General features: G+C 38.2%; 1 protein-coding gene across 8 annotated transcripts in view; it reads right to left on the bottom strand.

The window, feature by feature from the left end:
- The window catches only part of SUGCT (succinyl-CoA:glutarate-CoA transferase), a 1,028,943-nt gene that overhangs the window by 329,050 nt on the left and 677,796 nt on the right, over positions 1 to 22,097 (bottom strand). The window contains exon 13 of one of the 8 annotated variants that reach the window (XM_045193187.3): positions 21,005 to 21,179. The exons of the other annotated variants lie outside the window; for them this stretch is intronic. Within the exon in view, the coding sequence (XP_045049122.2) occupies positions 21,072 to 21,179 (108 nt within the window). The 3' untranslated portion in view covers positions 21,005 to 21,071. Of the gene's footprint in view, positions 1 to 21,004; positions 21,180 to 22,097 lie in introns of those variants that run through there. 8 annotated transcript variants of the gene reach the window in all.

The raw sequence follows: 22,097 nt of genomic DNA, 5'->3' as shown, positions 1-22,097 counted from the left end.
CCAACAAGGAAACATCAGAAACAGAAATCAGGAAAAAAATCCCATTTGATATAGCAACAAGAAAAATCAACTACCTAGGAATAAACCTAACCAAGGAGATAAAAGACCTGTACTCAGAAAACTACACAACATTGAAGAAAGAAATTAAGGAAGACACAAACAAATGGAAGCATGCACCATGCTAATGGATTGGAAGAATTAACATCATCAAAATGGCCATACTACCCAAAGCAATTTATAGATTCAATGCAATCCCTATTAGAGTACCCATGACATATTTCACAGATATAGAACGAACATTTCAGAAATTTATATGAAACCATAAATGACCCCGAATAGCTGCAGCAATTTTGAGAAAGAAGAACAAAGCAGGAGGGATCACAATACCTGATATCCAAGTGTATTACAAGGCCACTGTAATCAAAACAGCTTGGTACTGGCATAAAAACAGGCACATAGACCAATGGAACAGAATAGAGTGCCCAGAAATAAACTCAAGTCTTTACGGTCAATTAATATTTGACAAAGGAGGCAGGAGCATAAAATGGAGCAAAAACAGCCTCTTGAACAGATGGTGTTGGGAGATCTGGACAGCTACGTGCAAAAATATGAAACTCGATCACCAACTTACGCCATACACAAAATAAACTCAAGATGGATAAAATACTTAAATATAAGTTGTAACACCTTAAAAGTCCTTGAGGAAAACGTTGGCAGGAAAATCTCAGACATTCCATGCAGCAACATCCTCACAGACATGTCCCCTAAAGCAAGGGACATAAAGGAAAGAATAAACAAATGGTACCTCATGAAAATAAAAAGCTTCTGCAAGGCTAAAGAAAATAGCACCAAATTACAAAGAGAACCAATGGCATGGGAAAACATATTTGTCAATGATACCTCAGACAAGGGCCTGATCTCCAAAATATATAAAGAACTCACACGACTGCACTCCAGGAAGACAAACAACCCAATTAAAAAATGGGCAAAGGACTTGAACAGACACTTCTCCAAGGAAGACATACAGAGGGCCCAGAGACATATGAAAAGATGCTCAGCATCACTAGCCATCAGAGAGATGCAAATTCAAACCCCAATGAGGTACCATCTCACATCAGTCAGAGTGGCCCGCATAAACAAATCCACAAACAAATGTTGGAGAGGATGCAGAGAAAGGGGAACCCTAGTGCACTGTTGGTGGGAATGCATACTGGTGAGGCTACTGTGGAAAACAGTATTGAATTTCCTCAGAAAACTAAAAATGGAACTGCCCTTTGACCCAGCAATTCCGCTGCTGGGATTATACCCTAAGAACCCTGAAACACGAATCCAAAAGAGCCTGTGCACCCCAATGTTCATAGCAGCACAATTTACAATAGCCGAGTACTGGAAGCAACCTAAGTGCCCATCAGCAAATGAGTGGATCCAAAAACTATGGTATATTTACACAATGGAATTCTACACAGCAGAGAGAAAGAAGGAGCTTATACCCTTTGCAACAGCATGGATGAAACTGGAGAGCATTATGATAAGTGAAATAATCCAGGTGGTGAGGGACAAATACCATATGATCTCACCCTTAACTGGAACATAATCAATAGAAGAAAGAAGCAAACAAAATACAACCAGAGACATTGAGGTTGGGAACAGTCTAGCAGTGGCCAGGGGGGAGTGGGGTGGGGACAGTGGGAAGATGGGATTGCAGGAACTATTATAAAGGACTCATGGACAAAATCGGGGGGGATGGTGGGGGTGGGGGAGGGAGGTGGGTTCAGCTGGGGTGGGGTGGCGGGAAGGGGAAAAAAGGCATACAACTATAATTTAATAACAGTAAAAATTAAAAAAAAAAGAAACAACCTAACTTTATACTTAAAGAAACCTGAACAGTGGGAAGAGGAGATTACAGGAACTAGTATAAAGGACACATGGACAAAATCAAGGGGGAAGGTGGAGGTGGGGGAGGGAGGTTCGTTCGGCTGGGGTAGGGTGGAGGGATGGAGAGAAAAGGCATACAACTGTAACTGAATAACAATAAAAATTAAAAAAAAAAAAGAAACCTGAAGAAGAAAAACAAACAAAGCCCAAAGTGAGTAGAAGGACTTAAGTAATAAAACCCAGAGCAGACATAAACAAAATAGAGTATTAGAAAAATACAAAAGATCAATGTATCCAAGAGGTGGTTCTTTGAAAAGATAAAGAAGACTGAAAAACCTTTAACCAGACTCAACAACAACCACCACCACCAGAGGACTAGAATAAATTTAATCGGATACTGAAAGAGGAGAAAAAACTACTGACACCTAAGAAATCCAAATGTTTATAAGAAAATATTATGAACAACTACTGGTATAAACTGACACCTGGACAACCAGGATGAAATTCCTAGAAACATACAATCTTCCCAAACTAAATCAGGAAGAATCAGAGTATCTGAATAGATTACTACTGTTTATTCCTTGCAGTGTATTATTTATTTCAGATTATATTCTTTATTTCTTTTTTTTTTTATTGTTGTTCATCTACATGTGTCTCCATGTGTCTCCATTTTCATCCCTCCACAACACCTGCCCTACCCATCCCTTCCTCCCACCTTTGAACCTGCCCCCTTTGGATTTGTCTATGTGTCCTTTTTACATGTTCCTTGATGACCCTTCCCCTGTTTTCCCCCATTATTCCTCCCCCCCTTCCCCACAGGTTATTGTGAATTTCTTCTTTATTTTGATTTTTCTGGTTATATTTTGTTTGGTTGTTTGTTTTGTTGATTAGGTTCCACTTATAGGTGAGATTATATGGCATTTGTCTTTCAATGCCTGGCTTATTTTACTTAACATAATGCCCTCCAGTTCCATCCATGCTGTTGTGAAGGGTAGGAGCTCCTCCTTTCTTTCTACAGTGTAGTATTCTGTTGTGTAAATGTACCACATTTTTTTTGATCCTCTGATTTACTGATGGGCACTTAGGTTGCTTCCAGCTCTTGGCTATTGTAAATTGTACTGCCATGAACATTGGGGTGCAAAGGTTTTTTTGAATTGGTGTTTCAGGATTCTTAGGGTATACTCCCAGAAGTGGTATTGCTAGGTCAAAAGGCAGTTCCATTTTCAGTTTTCTAAGGATTCCATATTATTTTCCACAGTGGCTGCACCAGTCTGCATTCCCACCCACAGTGCACTAGGGTTCCCTTTCCTCCACAACCTTGCCAGCACTTGTTGTTTGTTTATTTGGTTATGATGGCCACTATGACCAGTGTGAATTGGTATCTAATTGTGGTTTTAGTTTTCATCTCTTTGATGACTAGTCATGCTGAGCATCCTTTCATATATCTCTGGGCCCTCTGTATGTCCTTCTTGAAGAAGTGTCTCTTCAAGTCCTTTGACCATTTTTTAATTGGGTAGTTTGTCTTCCTGTAGTGGAGGCATGTGAAATTTTTATATATTTTGGCGACCAAACGCTTGTCTGAGGTATCATTGGCAAACATATTTTCCCATACAGTTGGTTCCCTTTTCATTTTGCTGATGTTTTCTTTAGCTGTGCAGAAGCGTTTTACTTTGATGAGGTCCCATTTGTTTATTCTTTCTGTCCCTTGTTCTAGGTGGACATATCAGTGAAAATATTGCTGCATGGAATATCTGAGATTTTCTTGCCTATGTTCTCTTCTAGAACTTTTATGGTGCCGTGACTTATATGTAAGTCTTTTACCCATCTTGAATTTATTTTTGTGTATGGTGTAACTTGGTGATTGAATTTCTTTTTCCTTTTTTTTTTTTGCATGTAGCTGTCCAGGTCTCCCAACACATTTGTTGAAGAGGCGATTTTCTCTCCATTTTATGTTTCTGCCCTCTTTGTCAAATATTAATTGACCATAGAGACATTCTTTTATTTCTGGGATCTTTATTCTGTTCCATTGGTCTATGTATCTGTTCCTATGCCAGTACCAGAGTGTTTAGATATCAGTGGCCTAGTAATATAGTTTGATATCAGGTATTCTGATCCCTCCTACTTTATTCTTCATTCTTAATATTGCTGTGGTTATTCAGGATCATTGATGGTTCCATATAAATTTTTGAAATGTTTGTTCTATATCTGTGAAATATATCACCAGTATTTTCACAGGAATTGCGTTGAATCTATAAATTGCTTTGGGTAATATGGACATTGTGATGATGTTAATTCTTTGAATCCATGAACACAGTACACGGTTCCATTTATTTGTGTCTTCCTTACTTTCTTTCTTCAGTGTTGTGTAGTTTTGAGCCCAAAGTGAGGAGAAGGAAGGAAATAACCAAGAGCAGAATTAAATGATAAAGAGACTAAAAGAACAATCATAAGGTCAATAAATCCAGGAGCTGGTTCTTTGAAAAGATAAACAAAATCAGGAAGCCTTTAAGCTAACTCATCAAGAAAAAAGAGAGAGAAATCAAATAAACAAAATCAGAAATAAAACAGAAGAGATTACAACTGATACCACAGAATTACTAAGGATTGTAAGAAATTATGACAACTATATGTCAAGAAATTTGAAAATCTTGTTGAAATGGACAAATTTCTGGAAGAATATAATCTATCAAAACTGAGTGAAGAAGCAGCAGAAATCTTGAATATACCAATAACAGGTGATGAAATCAAAGCAATAATCAAAAGAATCCAGGTACATAAAAGCCCTAGACCAGATGGTTTCACAGGAGAATTTTACAAAACATTTAAGAGAGATTTAACCCCTATCCTTCTCATACTATTCCAAAAATTCCAAGAAGAGGGAGGACTCCCAAACCCTTTTTATGAAGCGAACATCATCCTAATTCCAAAACCAGATGAAGACACAACAAAGAAAGCAAACTACAGGCCAATATCACTGATGAACATAAATGCTAAAATCCTCAACAAAATATTGGCATACTACATCCAACAATACATTAAAAAGATCATACACCATGATCAAGTGGGATTCATCCCAGGGATGCAAGCATGGTACAATATTTGCAAATCAATAAACGTAGTACATCACATAAACAAAAGAAAAGACAAAAATCATATGATCATATCAATAGATGCAGACAAAGAATTTGATAAGGTACACAACACATTTATGATAAAAACACTTTGCAAAGTGGGAGTAGAGGGAGCATTCCTCAACATAATAAAGGCCATATACGAGAGACCTACAGTCAATATCATACTCAATGAGCAAAAACTAAAAGCTTTCCCACTCAGAAATAAGACAAGGATGTCAGCTTTCACCACTTCTACTCAACGTAGTATTGGAAGTCCTACACAAAGCGATCAGACAAGAAAAAGTAATAAAAGGCATCCAAATTGGAAAGGAGGAAATGAAACTGTCACTGTTTGCAGATGACATGATAGTGTACATGGAAAATCCTATAGACTCCACCAAGAAACTACCTGACCTAATAAGTGAATTTGGCAAAATAGCAGGATTCAAAGTCAATATTCAGAAATTGAAGGAATTTTTATACACCAACAATGAGAGATTAGAATCAGAAATCAGGACAAAAATCCCATTTGCTATAACAAGAAAAATAAAGTACGTAGCCCATGGAGGTAAAAGACCTGTACTCAGAAAACATTCTTTATTTCTGACTGGTCCCTTTTTATGATTTCTACCTCTTTATTCTCGCTGTTGAGTATCTTTATAATCATTACTCTAAGCTCTCTATATCATAAAATGCTTGCTTCCATTTCATCTAGCTCTTCTTCTGAATAATTCTTTTTCTTTCTTTTGAGTTCTGTTTCTTTGTCTTCCCATTTTGGCTGCTTCTTTGTATTTTTACCTTAATAAGTTAATCAGTGGTTTAGCATCAACCTGTAGTCAGCAGCCTGGCTTAAGCGTCATAGGGTAGGGCAGAGCAAATCCTGTGGGCAGGACTATTGCTTCCCCTCAGGCTGATGCCACTTGGAGGGGAGTGCTCTGCCTGAGAAAGATGGTTTCTGAAGTATGGGATATGACTCATAACTGGGATCCTGGTGGCTATTCCTCCAGTTCTCTTGCCAGAGCCACCAAGTCCAGACTCACCTCAAGCATCTCTAGGTCACCCTGCCCTCCTTCTGCTGGAGCCCAGTATAAGTGGCTTCAAACAAAATTATGTGGTTTGGCCCTTTAAAGGCTCTCTGTGTCTCCAGCCATTTTTTTCCTAAAAGACTGAATCCTGCTGCTTTTCGGAGTTGGGTATTATCTGGGTTATTTTCTGGCTCTGGTGCTGTAGGCTGGGGAGCCCAGCTTAGGGTTTAGATCCCACACTTTTCAGGGGCAACCCCTGAGCTACTGAAATTTCCCTCTGGAATTTCAGCTGCTGCCTGTGCGAGTCCAGCCAGCCCTCTCACACCTCTTACTCACTCCCTACCTTTCCAGTTGTGGTGATGTGGTCTCTTCTTTCTGTATATAGCTATAAGGCTTCTGTACAGCCAGTGTTCAGTTTTTTATACGGGATGATATCTCTACAATTTAGTTGTAATTCCAGATTGGTCCTGGGAGGAGGTTAGTGTAGCTTCTATTTATTCCTCCACCATATTAGATCTGTCAATCAATGCAGATTTGGGTACATGTCTTTGTGAATTACAGAGTTCTCCATAACGAAGGGAATTCCTGGTGTTGGCACTGTGGTTTAGGGGAAAGAACAGAGACAACTGGGCTGAAGAGGACTTAGCTGGACTAGTGCAGGCAAGAACAGCCACAGGTTTACATCAACTGAGTATCAGCCTTTATTTGTATCCCATAAAATAGATAAGCAAAAAAAAAAAAAATCAGAACCCCACTCCAGGATATCCTGGAATCAAGATAGGTTCGGAATATTCAAAATAGTAAATTTACAGTAACTCAGACCATAATAATGGGAAGAAGGAATCAACAGTCTTGAATCAAATAGTTATATTTGAGCATATTCACAATAGCAGGTAATATTCACATTGGGAGAAAATTAGAAATTACTTAATTTGGTATTACATGCATTAATAGTATTGATGATTACATGTAAAATCAAGTATAAGAGAAAACGTGTAATCCACTAGCAAAACCGAAGTGTGTTTCTCCTTGATAAGGAAAAAAAATAATATTTTGGCTACTTTTAATACTCACTTCTTCACTTAATACATAATGAAGATAAAAATAAGTTAAGAGCTACCACCTTTGTCCTAGCTGATGCTTCTCCAGCCCGTCTATGATTACTGCTCCAGCATTAGCAAGAAAGAGGTGGAGGCATGAAAATCCATCCACATGTGGTAGTCAGGGTTAAGCCTCACATTCAGCCAGGCTCAGGGTCTATCCCTTATGAACGGGTCAACAGCAATCAAGTCTCGATTATAATAGCAGGGCTCACATAACCTACACAAGGTACATCCCTGGAGCACTCAACTCAGGAGATCAAGAGGATTGAACCACTGGGTCCCACAAGACACCTACTACATAAGGTCACCCCTCAAAAACTAGGATTCATAGCAGATCTATCTAATAGATAGAAGCAAACAAAAAGAGGCAGACAGAAATGAGGAGACAAAGAAAGAGGCCTCAGATGAAAGAACAGGGGGAGTCTCCAGAAAAAGAGCTAAGTAAAATGCAGGCAAGCAATGATCAAATATAGAGTTCAAAGTAATGGTTATAAGGATGCTGAAAAAACTTAGTAATAGCTATAATAGCATGAAAATGGACATAGAATCCATGAAAAAAAAAAACTAGTCAGAAATGAATAATACCATACCTGACATCAAGAGTACACTGAAAGGAATAAAATGTTGTTTGGATGATACAGAACAGTAAATCACAGATTTGGAAGATAAGGTACGAGAAAAGTACCCAATAGGAGCAGAAAAAGAAGAAGGAAATAAAAAGAATGAGAATAATTTAAGGGAACCTTGGGATACATGAAGCATAAAAACACCCACATCAGAAGAGTACTAGAAGAAAACAGAGAGTAAGAGATCAAGAACCTATTTGAAGAAATAAGAACTAAAAACTTCCCTAACCTGGTAAAAGAAACAGAGACACAAGTACAAGAAGCACAGAGTATCACAAACAAGATTAAACAAAAAAGACCCACACCAAGACACATCATAATTAAAATGCCAAAGGTTAAAGACAAAGAGAGAATCTTAAAAACAGCAATAGAATAGCCTTAATTCCCTACAAGGGGGCTCCCATAAGACTGTCAGCTGATTTCTCAACAGAAACATTATAGGCAAGAAGAGATTGGCATAAAATATTTGAATGATAAAAAGCAAGGAGTTACACCTAAGACTAATATACCCAACAAGGTTATCTTTTAAAAGGGAAAAATAAATAAGGAGCTTCTTAGACAGGAAAAAGTTGATAGTTTTTTGTTTTGTTTTTGTTTTTGTTTTGGGTTTGTTTTTTCTTTTACTACAAAACCAGTATTACAAGAAATGTTACAGGCTCTGCTATAAGAAGCAGGAAAAAAAGGAGTTCCAGCCAATATGGAGGTATAGGCAGAAAAGCTGTGCTTCCTCACACAACTAAAAGAAGGATAACACCAATTTAAAAACAAAGAACAACCAGAACTGCCAGAAAATAAAATTGCATGGAAGATCAACAACTAAGGAGTTAAAGAAACATTCATCCAAACTGATAGGAGGGGCAGAAATGGGGACACAGAGGACATGTGGCAAGGCAAGGCAGTGGACCACACTGGTGATCCCACATTCGTGCCCAGCTAAGATGAGAGGAGCAATGGGGGAGTGAGACACATCACGAAACCCAGAGTTTCAAAATGGGAAATTAAAGACTTGAAACCCCTGGCTGTAAAAACCTGTGGGTGTTGCAGTACAGAGAAACTCAGCCTCACAGGAGAGTCCATTGGAGAGACCCACAGGGACTTAGAACATATGCAAACCCACCTACCAAGGAATCAGCACAATCTGCTTGTGGGAAGCAAGGAAAGTGAAAGAAAGTGAGGCGACAGCCAAGCAAGCAGCACTGTTCCCTCTCTGACCCCTCCCCCACATACAGTACCTCAATGAAGCAAAGAGGGTTGCCCCACTCTGGCGAATACCTAAGGCCCTGCCCCTTACAACATATCAGGTGCATCAAGACAAAGGAATATGAAGCAACTCCAAAAAAAGAAGTAAGCAACAAGGAGATAGACAACCTATCTGATGCAGAGTTCAAAACACTGGAAATCAGGATGCTCACAGAATTGATTGTGCTCGGTTGCAAAATGAAGGAAGGGATGAAGTTTATACAAAGTGAAATAAAGGAAAATATACAGGAAGCCAACAGTGAAGAGAAGGAAACCAGGACTCAAATCGATGATTTTGAGAAGGAACAAATAAACATCCAAACACAACAGAATGAAGAAACAAGAATTCAAAAAAACGAAGATAGGTTTAGAAGCCTCCAGGACAACTTTAAATGCTCCAACACCCAAATAATAGGGGTGCCAGAAGGAGATGAGGAAGAGCAAGAAATTGAGAATTTATTTGAAAAAATAATGAAGGGAAACTTCCCCAATCTGGCAAAGGAAATAGACTTCCAGGAAGTCCAGGAAGCCCAGAGGATCCCAAAGAAATTGAGCACAATGAGGAATACACCAAGTTACCCAAGATTAAAGATAAGGAGAGAATCTTAAAAGCAGCAAGAGGAAAGGAGAGAGTTACCTACAAAGGAGTTCCCAGAAGACTATCAGCTGTTTTCTCAAAAGAAACCTTGCAGGCAAGAAGGGGTTGGAAAGAAGTTATTGAAGTCATGAAAAGCAAGGACCTACATCCAAGATTACTTTATCCAGCAAAGTTATCATTTCGAATGGATAGGCAGATAAAGTGTTTCCCAGATAAGGTAAAGTTAAAGGAGTTTATCATCAACAAGCCCTTATTATATGAAATGTTAAAGGGACTTATCTAAGAAATAGAACTCAAAAATATGAACAATAAAATAACAATAACCTCACAACTATCAACAACTAAACCTAAAAAGCGAAAACAAAACCTAGGCAAAGAACTAGAATAGAAACAGAATCACAGAAATGGAGATCATATGGAGGGTAATCAGTGGGGTGGGGGAGGGGGAGAATGGGGGGAAAAGGTGCATGGAATAAGAAGCATAATACGTAGACACAATATAGACTGGGGAAGGTTAAGAATAGTATAGGAAATGGAGAAGCCAAAGAAGTTATCTGTACAAACCATGCACATGAACTAAGGGGGTGGGAGGATACTGGAGGGTGTGGGAGTACAGGGAGGACAGGGGATGGGGAGAAAAAATTTGGACAACTGTAATAACTTAATCAACAAAATATTCTTTAAAAATATTAAAAAAGAAAAAACAAAAGTGTTAAAAATAATAAATTGACAATAAATACATAACTATCAATAATTATTTTAAATGAAAATGGCTTAAATGTACTACCATGAATTTATTTTTGTGTATGGTGTAAATTGGTGATTGAGTTTCATCTTTTTGCATGTAGCTGTCCAGATCTTCCAACACCATTTGTTGAAGACGCTATTTTTGCTCCATTTTATGCTCCTACCTCCTTTGTCAAATATTAATTGACAGTAGAGACTTGGGTTTATTTCTGGGCTCTCTGTTCTGTTCCATTCATCTATGTGCCTGTTTTTATGCCAGTACCAGGCTGTTTTGATTACAGTGGCCTTGTAATACAGTTTGATATCAGGTATTGTGATCCCTCCTGCTTTGTTCTTTTTTCTCAAAATTGCTGCAGCTATTCAGGGTCGTTTATGGTTCCTTATAAATTTCTGAAAAGTTTGTTCTATATCTCTGAAATATGTCATGGGTACTCTAATAGGGATTGCATTGAATCTGTAAATTGCTTTGGGTAGTATGGCCATTTTGATGATGTTAATTCTTCCAATCCATTAGCATGGTGCATGCTTCCATTTGTTTGTGTCTTCCTTAATTTCTTTCTTCAGTGTTGTGTAGTTTTCCGAGTACAGGTCTTTTACCTTCTTGGTTAGGTTTATTCCTAGGTACTTTATATATCTGGTTGCTATATCAAATGGGATTTTTTTCCTGATTTCTGTTTCTGATGTTTCCTTGTTGGTGTACAAGAATGTCTTTGATATCTGAGTATTGACTTTGTATCTGGCTGTTTTGCCGAATTCATTTATTAGCTCAAGTAGGTTTTGGTGGAGTCTTTAGGATTTTCCTTGCACACTATCATGTCATCTAGAAATAGTGACAGTTTCATTTCCTCCTTTCCAATTTGGATGCCTTTTATTACTTTTTCTTGTCTGATTGCTGTGGCTAGGACTTCCAATAATATGTTGAATAGGAGTGGTGAGAGAGGGCATCCTTGTCTTGTTCCTGATCTTAGTGGGAAAGCTCTAAGTTTTTTCCATTGAACATGATGTTGGCTGTAGGTTTCTCATATATGTCCTTTATTATGTTGATGAATGCTCCCTCTATTCCCACTTTGCTGAGTGTTTTTATCAGAAATGGGTTCTGTATCTTATCAAATGCTTTTCTGCATCTGTTGATGTGATCGTGTGTTTTTTGTCTTTGCTGTTGTTGATGTGATGTATTATGTTTATTGATTTGTGAATATTGTACCATCCTTGCATCCCTGGGCTGAATCCCACTTGGTCATGATGTATGATCTTTTTCATGTATTGCTGGTTGCGGTTTGCCAATATTTTGTTGAGAATTTTAGCATCTATGTCCATCAGTGATATTGGCCTGAAATTTTCTTTCTTCATTTTCTTTATCTGGTTTTGGAATTAGAGTGATGGTGGCTTCATAATACAAGTTTGGGAGTCTTCCATCATTTTGGATTTTTTTGAATAGTCTGTGAAGGATAGGGGTTAGCACTTCCTTAAATGCTTTGTAGAATTCTCCTGTGAATCCATCTGATCCAGGGCTTTTGTGTGTTGGGAGTTTTTGATTACTGCTTCAATTTCATCTGCTTTTGTTGGTCTCTTCAGGTTTTCTACTTGTTCTTCATTCAGTTTTGGAAGATTATATTTTTCTAGAAATGTGTCCATTTCACCTAGATTTTCAAATTTCTTGGCATACAGTTCTTTGTAGTAATTTCTTACAGTCCTTTGTATTTCTGTGGAATCAATTGTAATCTCTCCTCTTTCATTTATAATTGTGTTTATTTGGATAGTGTCTCTTTTTTTGTTGGTGAGTCTGCTTAAAGGCTTGTCGATATTGTTTATCTTTTCAAAGAACCAGCTCCTGGATTCATTGATCTTTAGAATTGTGCTTTTAGTCTCTATGTCATTTAACTCTGCTCTGATCTTGGTTATTTACTTCCTTCTACTTGCTCTGGGCAGCGTATGTGTGGGTCATGCTTTCTTATCCACTCAGCTATTCTATGTCTTTTGATTGGGGCATTTAATCCATTTACATTTAAGGTTATTATTGATAGGTACTTATTCTTGCCAATTTTCTGTAGCTGTGTTCTTCTCTTTCTCTCTCTTCTCATTCCTTTCCTTAAAGCAGTCCCTTTAGCATTTCTTGCAGAGCTGGTTTGGTGGAGGTGTATTCTTTTAGACTTCTTTTGTCTGGGAAACCCCTTATTTGGCCTTCTATCTTGATTGAGAGCCTTGCTGGGTAAAGTAACCTTGGTTGCAGGCCTCTGGTTCTCATTACTTGGAATATTGTTTGCCATTCTCTTCTGGCTTTTGGCGTTTCCATTACGAAGTCTGTTACTAACCTTATTGGGGCTCCCTTGTATGTTAATTCCTGTTTCTCCCTTGCTGCCTTTAAGATCGTCTCCTTGTCTTGGAATTTTGCCATTTTAATTATGATGTGTCTTGTAGTGGGCCTCTTTGGGTTCCTCTTGCTTGGGACTCTCTGTGATTCCTATATTTGTGTGACTTTTTCTCTCATCAGATTAGGGAAGTTTTCCATCCTTACTTTTTCAAACAAGTTTTCTATCCCTTGCTCTTCTTCTTCTCCTTCTGTTATCCCTATGATATGGATATTATTACATTTCATGTTGTCCTAATTTCCCTTAACCTGTCTTCATTCTTTTTGAGCCTCTTTTTCTCTTGTTGCTCATTCTGGGTGTTTTTTTCTACCTTGTCCTCCAATTCGCTGATCCTATCCTCTACTTCATCGAGCCTGCTTTTGATTTCTTCTACTGTGTTCTTCACTTCAGAAATGTATTCTTCATTTCCTCTTGGCCCTTGTTGATAGTTTCTATTTCCTTTTTCATGTTGATATATTTTGCAGTGAGTTCATTACAGTTTCCGTGTAGTTTTGGTAATTCTGTGTGAGCTCATTAAGCTTCCTTATAACCAATTCTTTGAACTCAATATCTGATAGTTGACTTGCCTCTTTTTCATTTAGCATTGTTTCTGAGGCTTCCTCCTTTCCTTTCATTTGGTGCTTGTTTCTTTGTCTTCCCATTATTAATGAGACGCTTTCTGTTAGCCTCTGCTTCTTAAGTTTCTCCATTTTGTCCCCATGGGTTATGGTGTGAACTTCTGTGGTAGAATACCTGTGAGATTCAGTGGTATAGTGTCCTTGATCTCCTGATCTTCCTGATCTTGGACTGTGGTTTATTTTGACTCTTTGTATGTCTTTGGTTTTTGGTTCTTTTTGAGACTTTCTTTGGTGGGTCTTTCCCACCAGCTGCTTACCTGAGGGTCAGTCTGTCCCATACCTCTTGTTTTCTGTTGTGCAGGTGTGGGAAGGTTGTGTTGCAGCTGGTTCTTCCATGTGTACAAGGTTTTGAGGCTTTTCTCCTGCTGTTGTTCAGTTGTTTGTTCTTAGTAATTTCTTCACTATTTAGTTGTATTTCCAGATAGGTCCTGGGTTGAATTAGTGTTACTTCCACTCCCTCTTTCACCTCCTGTTCTTAGCTGTTGGCGTTACCTTTGTTGGTGGGTTTCATCTTCCAGGAAGTATCCTGGTGTTCATGGCTTCTACCTACTCTTTTTTTATGGTAGGTTGTCGGGGGAAGGTGAAATGGTTTAAGAGAGCAGGATTGTATTATATGATATTTAAAGCACCAGCCCTTAGAGAAGAAATAGGAGATCGTGTGTGTGTGTGTGTGTGTGTGTGTATAGTTAACTGTGATATTTTATCCACCTAGCCACTTTTTAGTAAGGGTGGAAAAAAGATAAGACTCTTATTATGTGTGTGGGGGGGGAGATTTGTGAGTTGGATCTAGAAAGCTGTGAGCTTGTGGGAGGTCAGATTATGCGGTAAAGTGAGAGCAAAGGGTAGAAAATAGGTGTAATGTGTGAGAGAATATATTTAACCACAGCAGTAATAAAGTTCAGGAAACAGTGAAGTGGGCTGAGGTCTGGGAGAAGTTCTGTGCAGTATTTACAGATGTATGGAACAGCTATTATTTGCAATAGTAATGGAGCAACAATCATATGACAGAATCTATGTGATCTGGATTACTAGAATAGGGAGTATGGGTCCTAGTGTAGTGTGCTAAATGAACCCAAGTGAAGTGAAAGACAGTTAATTAACAATACACTGTGAAAGAGAGAATAAGGGGAAACCAGCCAATCAATGCAAATTAACCAGTCAAGTGAAGAAGACTAAACAGAAAGAAGAAAAATACAAAAATACTAGTAAAATGAGTGATGTAAGGTTAATGAAAAAACTTAATAATACAAATATACAATATCTTGCAAGTTGTCTGGAGTAGGAAAGTGAAATTTGTTTCACTGTCTCAGCTGTTGGGATGCCCCCTCTTTGGGTCCAACTTTGGTCTTTTCAGAGTTCCAGGTTTTATTGTCTCACTTGTGGGGATTTAAAAAAAAATGACAGAAGGAAGAAGAGACATAAAGGGAGAAAAAGAATGAGTAGAACAAGAAAGAAGGAAAGAGAGGAAGGAGGTATGAAAAGAAAGAAAAACTAATAATAAAGAATTACTTTAAAAAAACAAAGACAAACAAAGAAACAAACAAAAAAGAAAACAAGCCTGCTTGCCAAGTTACTTTTGGTGGTCTTTTTTTTGTGCAGCCAACTTAGGCAGCCTAGCCCAGCTCTTCTCCATCCCAACTAGCACTCGAGCAGCCTCCAACCCAGTTCTCCAACCCAGTTCTCCAGCAGCCCTGGACCCACAGGTTCAGGCACTCACCCTCCTTTGGGCTACGGGTGTGCACACAGGGGGCTTCCTTGATTCATACTCTCCCCAGTGCCTTTGGTCTCATGTCTTTCTGAGTTACACTCTCACCATTGGTGCCTGTGGTCTCAGTGTGTTGTGCACTCCCTCACCCCGCCCCGAGGTGCTTAGGATTTAGGCTCAATATCCCCCACAGTCCTGCCGGAGCGCCGGGTAGTGGGGTAGAGAGGAGACTGGAGCTGCTGCTGCAGGAGAGTTTCCCACAGTGCCCCCGAGGGTCTTTTTCTTTTTGAGAAAATCCTCCTGCTGAATCCTGCTGCTCTGTATAAGAAAGGGCCTGCCCTCTCGCACAGCTCACCTCTCTGGCTAGACCAGGGACTGTCCCCATCAGGGCCCAACAGGGCCCAACTCTCAACTCTCCCTGGCCGGCTCCCATGGTGCACTTAGTCCTTATTCCCCTCCCTGCAACCTCAAGCAACCAGGTCTCTCTTGGTGCTGCTCAATCCTTTTTTAGCAGGGGAGGGAGCCATTAACTCGGCTCTCTCCCAGGATTCCTGTGGCAGGCCCAGCAGGCGCCTGGTCCCAGGGACCTTTTTGTCCTGAAGCAGTCCCCTAACCGTTTGTTTTTTCAGTGTCCTCTATACTCTTTGGTCTCCTATGTTCATAAACGCTGAGGTGCTGTTGGCTTTTTGCTTTGTTCCTCAGTAGATAGGCTAGGTGTTTCACCTGTGTGCAGGGAAAGGTGGACTCTGCTCCCTCACTGCCATTTTTCCTCCCACCGAAAATGGCTTAAATGTTCTGATCAAAAGAGAATAGCTGAATGGATAAGAAGACAACACCCATATATATGTGCTGTCTAAAAAAGACCCACCTCTGAATGAAATATACACACAGACTAAAAGTAAAGGGTTGAAAAAAGATATTTCATGCAAATAGCAATTTTTTAAAAATGGGATAGAAATGCATATATCTGAGAAAGTTAACTTTAGAACAAAGGCTATAGTAAGAGACAAAAGAGGACACTACATAGTAATAAAAGGAGCAACCCAACAAAATGATGTAACTGTGATAAACATTTCTGTCCCCAGTTGTAGGAATACCTAAAATATAAAGTTAATCTTGATGAATATAAAGGGAAAGATTGACAGTAATACAGTCACAGTAGGAGATTTTAGCACATATTTACATCAATGAATACATCTCCCAAACAGAATATCAACAAGAAATGGTGGCCTTAAATGACACATTGACCAGATTCATTTATTGATATTTTCAGAGCATTTCATCCCAAAGCAGCAGAATAACATTCTTTTCAAGTGCACATAGAACATTTTCAAGAATAGACCACACGTTGAGACACAAAACAAGTGTCAATGAATTAAAGAAGATTTGCATCATATAAGGCATCTTCTATGACCAAAATGGTATGAAATTAGAAATCAGTTACCAGAACACTGGAAAACATGCAAAGACATGAAAGCTAAATAACATGTTATTAATAAATAAATGGGTTTGCAATCAGATCAAGGAAAAAAATCAAAAGTTACCTTAAAAACAAATGAAAATGAGAATTCAACCCAAAATCTTGGGATACAGCAAAAGCAGTCCTCAGTGGAAAATTCATAGCATTACAGGGCTACTTCAGGAAACAAACAAAAATCCTCAAATAAACAACCTAACTTTACACTTAAAGGAACTGGAAAAAAATACATAAAAAGCCCAAAATGAGTAGAAAGAAGGAAATAATAAAGATCAGAGCAGAAATAAACAAAATAGAGTCTAAAAAAATACAAAATATCAATGAAACCAAGAGCTTGTTCTTTGAAAAGATAAACAAGATTTACAAACCCTCTAACCAGACTCATCAAGAAAAAAGGAGAGAAGACCCAAATAAATAAAATCTGAAAGGAAAGAGAGAGAAGTAACAACTGACCCCAAATAAATACAAAGAATTATAAGAAAATATTATAAAAAATTATATGCCAACACAATGGACAATATGAAAGAAATGGATATATTCCTAGAAACATACAATCTTCCAAAACTGAAACAGGAAGAATCAGAGAATCTGAATAGAGAGATTATAGCTAGTGAAATTACAGGAGTGATAAAAAAAAACTTCCAACAAATAAAAGCCCAGAATCAGACAACTCACAGAAGAATTTTACCAAATAGTCAAAGAAGAACTGATGCCTATCCTTCACATACTAGTCCAAAAATTCAAGAAGAAAGAAAAATCACAAGCTCATTGTACAAAGCCAGAATTATCCTAATTTCAAAACCATATAAAGACACTACTAAGAAAGAAAATAGGCCAAATCCCTAATGAACTTAGATGACAAAATCTTCTGCAAAGTATCAGCAAAATGGATCCAGCAATACATTAAAAAGATCAAACACCATACATAGTCAAGTGAGATTTATTTCAGGGAGGCAAGGTTGGTACAACATGCACAAATCAATGAATGTAATATATCACATAAACCAAATGAAGGATAAAAACTATATGATCATATCAATAGATGCAAAAAATAGCATTTGATACAATCCAACATCTATTTATGATAAAAACTCTCAAAAAAGTGGAAATAGAGGGAAAATATCTGAATGTAATAAAGGTCATATATGAAAAACCCACAGCCAACACTGTACTCAATGGGCTAAAACTAAAAACATCTCCCTTAAGATCAGGAACAAGACAGAGATGTCTGCTTTTATCACTGTTGTTGAACACAGTACTGGAAGTCATATTCACAGCCATTAGACAAGAAGAAGAAACAAAAGGTATCCAAATTGGAAAGGAGAAAGTAAAGGTGTCATTATTCACAGATGATATAAAATTGTACATGGAAAATCTAAAGATTCAAGAATAAAGCTGCAAGCTCTAATAAATAAATCTGGACCTGGCTGGTGTGGTTCAGTGGACTGAGTGCCCCCCTGAGAACCAAAGGGTTGCCAGTTCATTTCCCAGTCAGGAAACATGCCTGGGTTGCAGGCCAGATCCCCAGTAGGCAGTGTTTAAGAGGCAACCACACATTGATGTTTCTCTCCCTCTCTTTTTCCTTCCCTTCCCCTCTCTCTAAAAATAAATAAAATCTCTTAAAAAATAAATAAATGTGGCAAATTAGCAGGATATAAAACTAATATTCAGAAAGTGGTGGCATACTTATACACCAATAATGAATGATCAGAAAGAGAAACTAAGAAAAATTCCCATTTTCTATTGTAACAACTAAAACTAAAGTTTTTAGGAATAAATTTAACCAAGGAGATAAAAGATATGTACTTGGAAAACTGTAGGACATTAAAGAAAGAAAATGAAGAAGATACAAATAAGTGGAAGCATATACTGTGTTCAGAATTAACATCATTAAAATGTTCATACTAGCCAAAACAATCTATAAAGGCAATACAATTCCATTATGCTAAATGAAATAAGCCAGGTGGTGAAAGACAAATACCACATGATCTCACCTATAAGAGGAACGTAATCAACAAAACAAACAAGCAAGCAAAATATAACCAGAGACATTGAAATTAAGAACAAACTGACATTACCAGAGGAGAGGTGGGAGGGGATAATGAGGGGCAGGGAGAGGGAAGGGTTGTCAAGGAACATGTATAAAGGACACATGGACAAAGCCAAAGAGGGGTAGGATGGAGGGTGGAAGAAAGGATGGCTGGGGTGGGGGTAAAATGGAGGCAACTGTACTTGAACAACAATAAAAAATAAGTAAAATAAAATAAAATAAACACCAATGGCATATTTTACTGATCTAAAACAAATAATCCAAAAAATTTATATATAACTAAGAAAGACCTCTAATAGACTCAGCAATCATGGGAAAGATGAACAAAGTTGTACCTGATATCAAACTATACTACAAGGCCATTGTAATCAAAACAACCTGGTACTGGCATAAGAAGAGCCATATAGAACAATGGAACAGAATAGAGAGACCAGAAATAAACCTACATATGAAAAACATACTCAACCCCAGTAATCATCATAGAGATGCAAATTAAAACCACAATGTGATAGCACTTCATATCTTCCAAAATGCTACCATCAATAAATCAATGAGTGGTGGCAAGGATGTGGAGAAAAGGGAATCCTCATGTACTCTTGGTGGGAATGCAGACTGGTGCAGCCACTGTGGAAAACAGTATACAGTTTCCTCAAAAAACTGAAAAATGAAACTGCCTTATGACCCAGTGATCCCACTTCTAGGAATATATCCTAAGAATCCCAAGACACCAAATCCAAAGAATATATGCTATGTTCATAGCAACATTATTTACAATAGCCAATATCTGGATATAGCCCAAGTGCCCATCAGTAGATAAGTGGATAAAAAAGCAGTGGTGCATTTACACGATGGGATACTATGAGGTCATAAAAAAGAAACCTTATCCTTTGAGACAGCATGGATGGACCTGGAGATCTTTATGCTAAGTGAAATAAGCCAGTCAGAAAAAGACAATTACCATATGATCTTGCTTATGTGCGGAATCTGATGAATAAAATAAACTAACAAACAAAATAGAAACAGATAAATGGATACATAGAACAGACTGATGGCTCTCTAAGGGGAGGGGAGAGGGGCACTGGATGAAAGAAGGTGAAGGGATCAGCCAAAGAACACATATGCATAAGGCATAGATGCAGACAACAGTGTGATGATGGCCAGAGGGAAGGGGGTGCATGGGCTGGGTGAAGGTGGGCAACAGGGAAAAAAATGAGGACATCAGTAATAGTGTCAACAATAAAAATAATTTTTTAAAAAAGTTAATGGGCATTCTTAGTAGGAAAAAAAACAATAATGCAAACTGGCTCTTTTCTGGAAACAATAAGACTGCAAAAAAAAGTTAATGTTTCAAAATAAACATTACTCTAAAACTTCAATAAAATGTGTTTACAAGCAGACTTTTTTCTGTTTTGTGTCAATTTACTCTTATTAGCACTTTGTGCTTTTTCTGGCTGATAACTCAAGGCTTTCTTCAGTTCTAGAAAATTCTTAGGTATATACAACATGTGTTGTATACTGTCTTCATTCTCTCCTGGAAATTCTATTAGAAATATATTTCAATGTTTTAATGCATCCTCTAATTGTTTTTTTACGTTTTTAATCTCTTCCCTTCTCTTTCCTTTCCTTCCTTCCTTCATCATCCCTCCCTTCCTCCCTCCTTGCTTTCCTGCAATATTCTGTGTAATTTAGTCAGTTACTTGAAATGAAAAAATGGAACTATCACTTCAACTCCAAATTATTATTTATCCTTTTTATTAGAGTCCTGCTTTAAGTTTTTAATCTATATGTAAAATTCATTTGCAAGATTCTAATGGATTCTTAGCCATATTCATCCATACTTGTTTCAAAATTTTTTATTTTTATTTACACCTTTTTATTACTGTTTAAGTTGGATTAGTAGTTCCTTTTTCATCTTTTCAAAGATATATAAATTAATTTTATTGCAGCTATCTGGCAAATGATTATTTCTAATTTTTCAAGTGTAATTCCTCCCATTTGGGAGGTATGCTGGATATCTTCCATTGTCTGGAATTTCCACATGTGTTTGTAAATCTGAGCTTGTGAATTCCTCTTGCCAAGGAAATTTTGTTTGTTTCTTTGTTTTTATCTCTTCATAAACTCACTTCCATACATTGGGGAGTTTAATTATTACCTCACCCTGACCTGAGAGTCCAAAGCTCAGAATTAGGTTATATACTAGAAGATTGGAACCTTGCCCAATTGGAAAACCACAGTCCCAGTCTCCATGTTCACCAGGGGAGGTCTTATTGAAAAATCCACTGGGATGAACAAGTAGCTCTGCTTCTTCTCCTGGCCAGGTCATTTCTAACAAGCCCCTGACATCACAAAGACCATGGGCCTCTGTGACTCACCATGGTGGATACATTGAGTGTTTTATGGGACTTGGACTACTTGGCCTGATCCCTCTTTTCAGTCTCAGAGCCCTGGGTAATTCAGCCTCTGCTCTCCATATTAATTTTCATTTTGTCATTGTTCATCAGAAATTTTTATTATAAATTGTGCTTTATTAGGGAAACTCTACATTTTTGTTGGTTTTTTTTCTCAATTTTTTTGTGTTCCAAATGGATAGAGACACTTCCATTGTACCGCATGTGCATCCCCTGTGCCTTCTTGCCTACAAAAGCAAAAATTAGAATAAAAGTAGTTACTTTTTTCTCTTTTTTACCTGAAAATCAATATTCTTTTTATAGTTAAAATTTTCATCACTATCATACTGAAGGAAGGTAAATAATTCTACTATTGCAGAAAATGACATATTTGCTATAATAAAGAACTAGAAATAATACTATGAAACAAATATTCTAGATAACACAGGACTGTGATGAGTATTTGAGTCAGTGCTAGTACTACTGTAACAGGGGAACAGCCTCCCAGAAATGAGAGACGGGTTGGGAAGCATCAAGGATTGCGCATGAGCGGCAGCTACAGTGCAAAAGCATGAACCAGCTGTGTCGCCCCGGCATCCACATAAATGTGGCATGAATCAATAGAAAGAAGCATGTACAGTACAAGCATTGGGGTAGGGAGGTGATTGGATGAAGGGACATAACCTCTCCTATCTAGTTCTACTACACAGAGGATTCTGGGGGCCATCTTTAAAAAGCAAAGAGCACGGAAACTCCATGCTATTGCTTTCTCTTCCCCTTGCTGGTCTGGTTGGCCAACCAGAGCTCACATTCTTGAGCCAGTGGGCTTTGCAGACCTCCTGGTCTGGGAATGTTCCCAGCAACCCTCACTGAGTGCTCCAGGGTCTGCCTTGCCAGAAGCACAGCAGGTGCTGGGTCAGTAGGGCAGAAGGGAAGGAGATTTGGTCCAGTGGCCCCTGGAGACAAGCTCTTCATCCCTCCTCCAAATGGGAAGCCACAGCAGCACTGGTGACTGGAGTGAGTGCTGTGTGGTCTTGCCTGACAGGGAGCACAGCTGTGCCAGTAAGCTGAGGCTGAAGAGATAGAGAGCAAGTGCTGAACTGGCAGGTGGAGGCCAAGGAAGGAGCAGCACAGTGTGAGTGAGACTTCTGCCAGCATGCATAGAC

The sequence above is a fragment of the Desmodus rotundus genome, chromosome 6 (genome assembly GCF_022682495.2).
Source record: "Desmodus rotundus isolate HL8 chromosome 6, HLdesRot8A.1, whole genome shotgun sequence".
Taxonomy (NCBI): Eukaryota; Metazoa; Chordata; class Mammalia; order Chiroptera; family Phyllostomidae; genus Desmodus; species Desmodus rotundus.
Note: the sequence above shows the minus strand (reverse complement) of the source record. Positions and strands in the feature narration are given on the sequence as shown.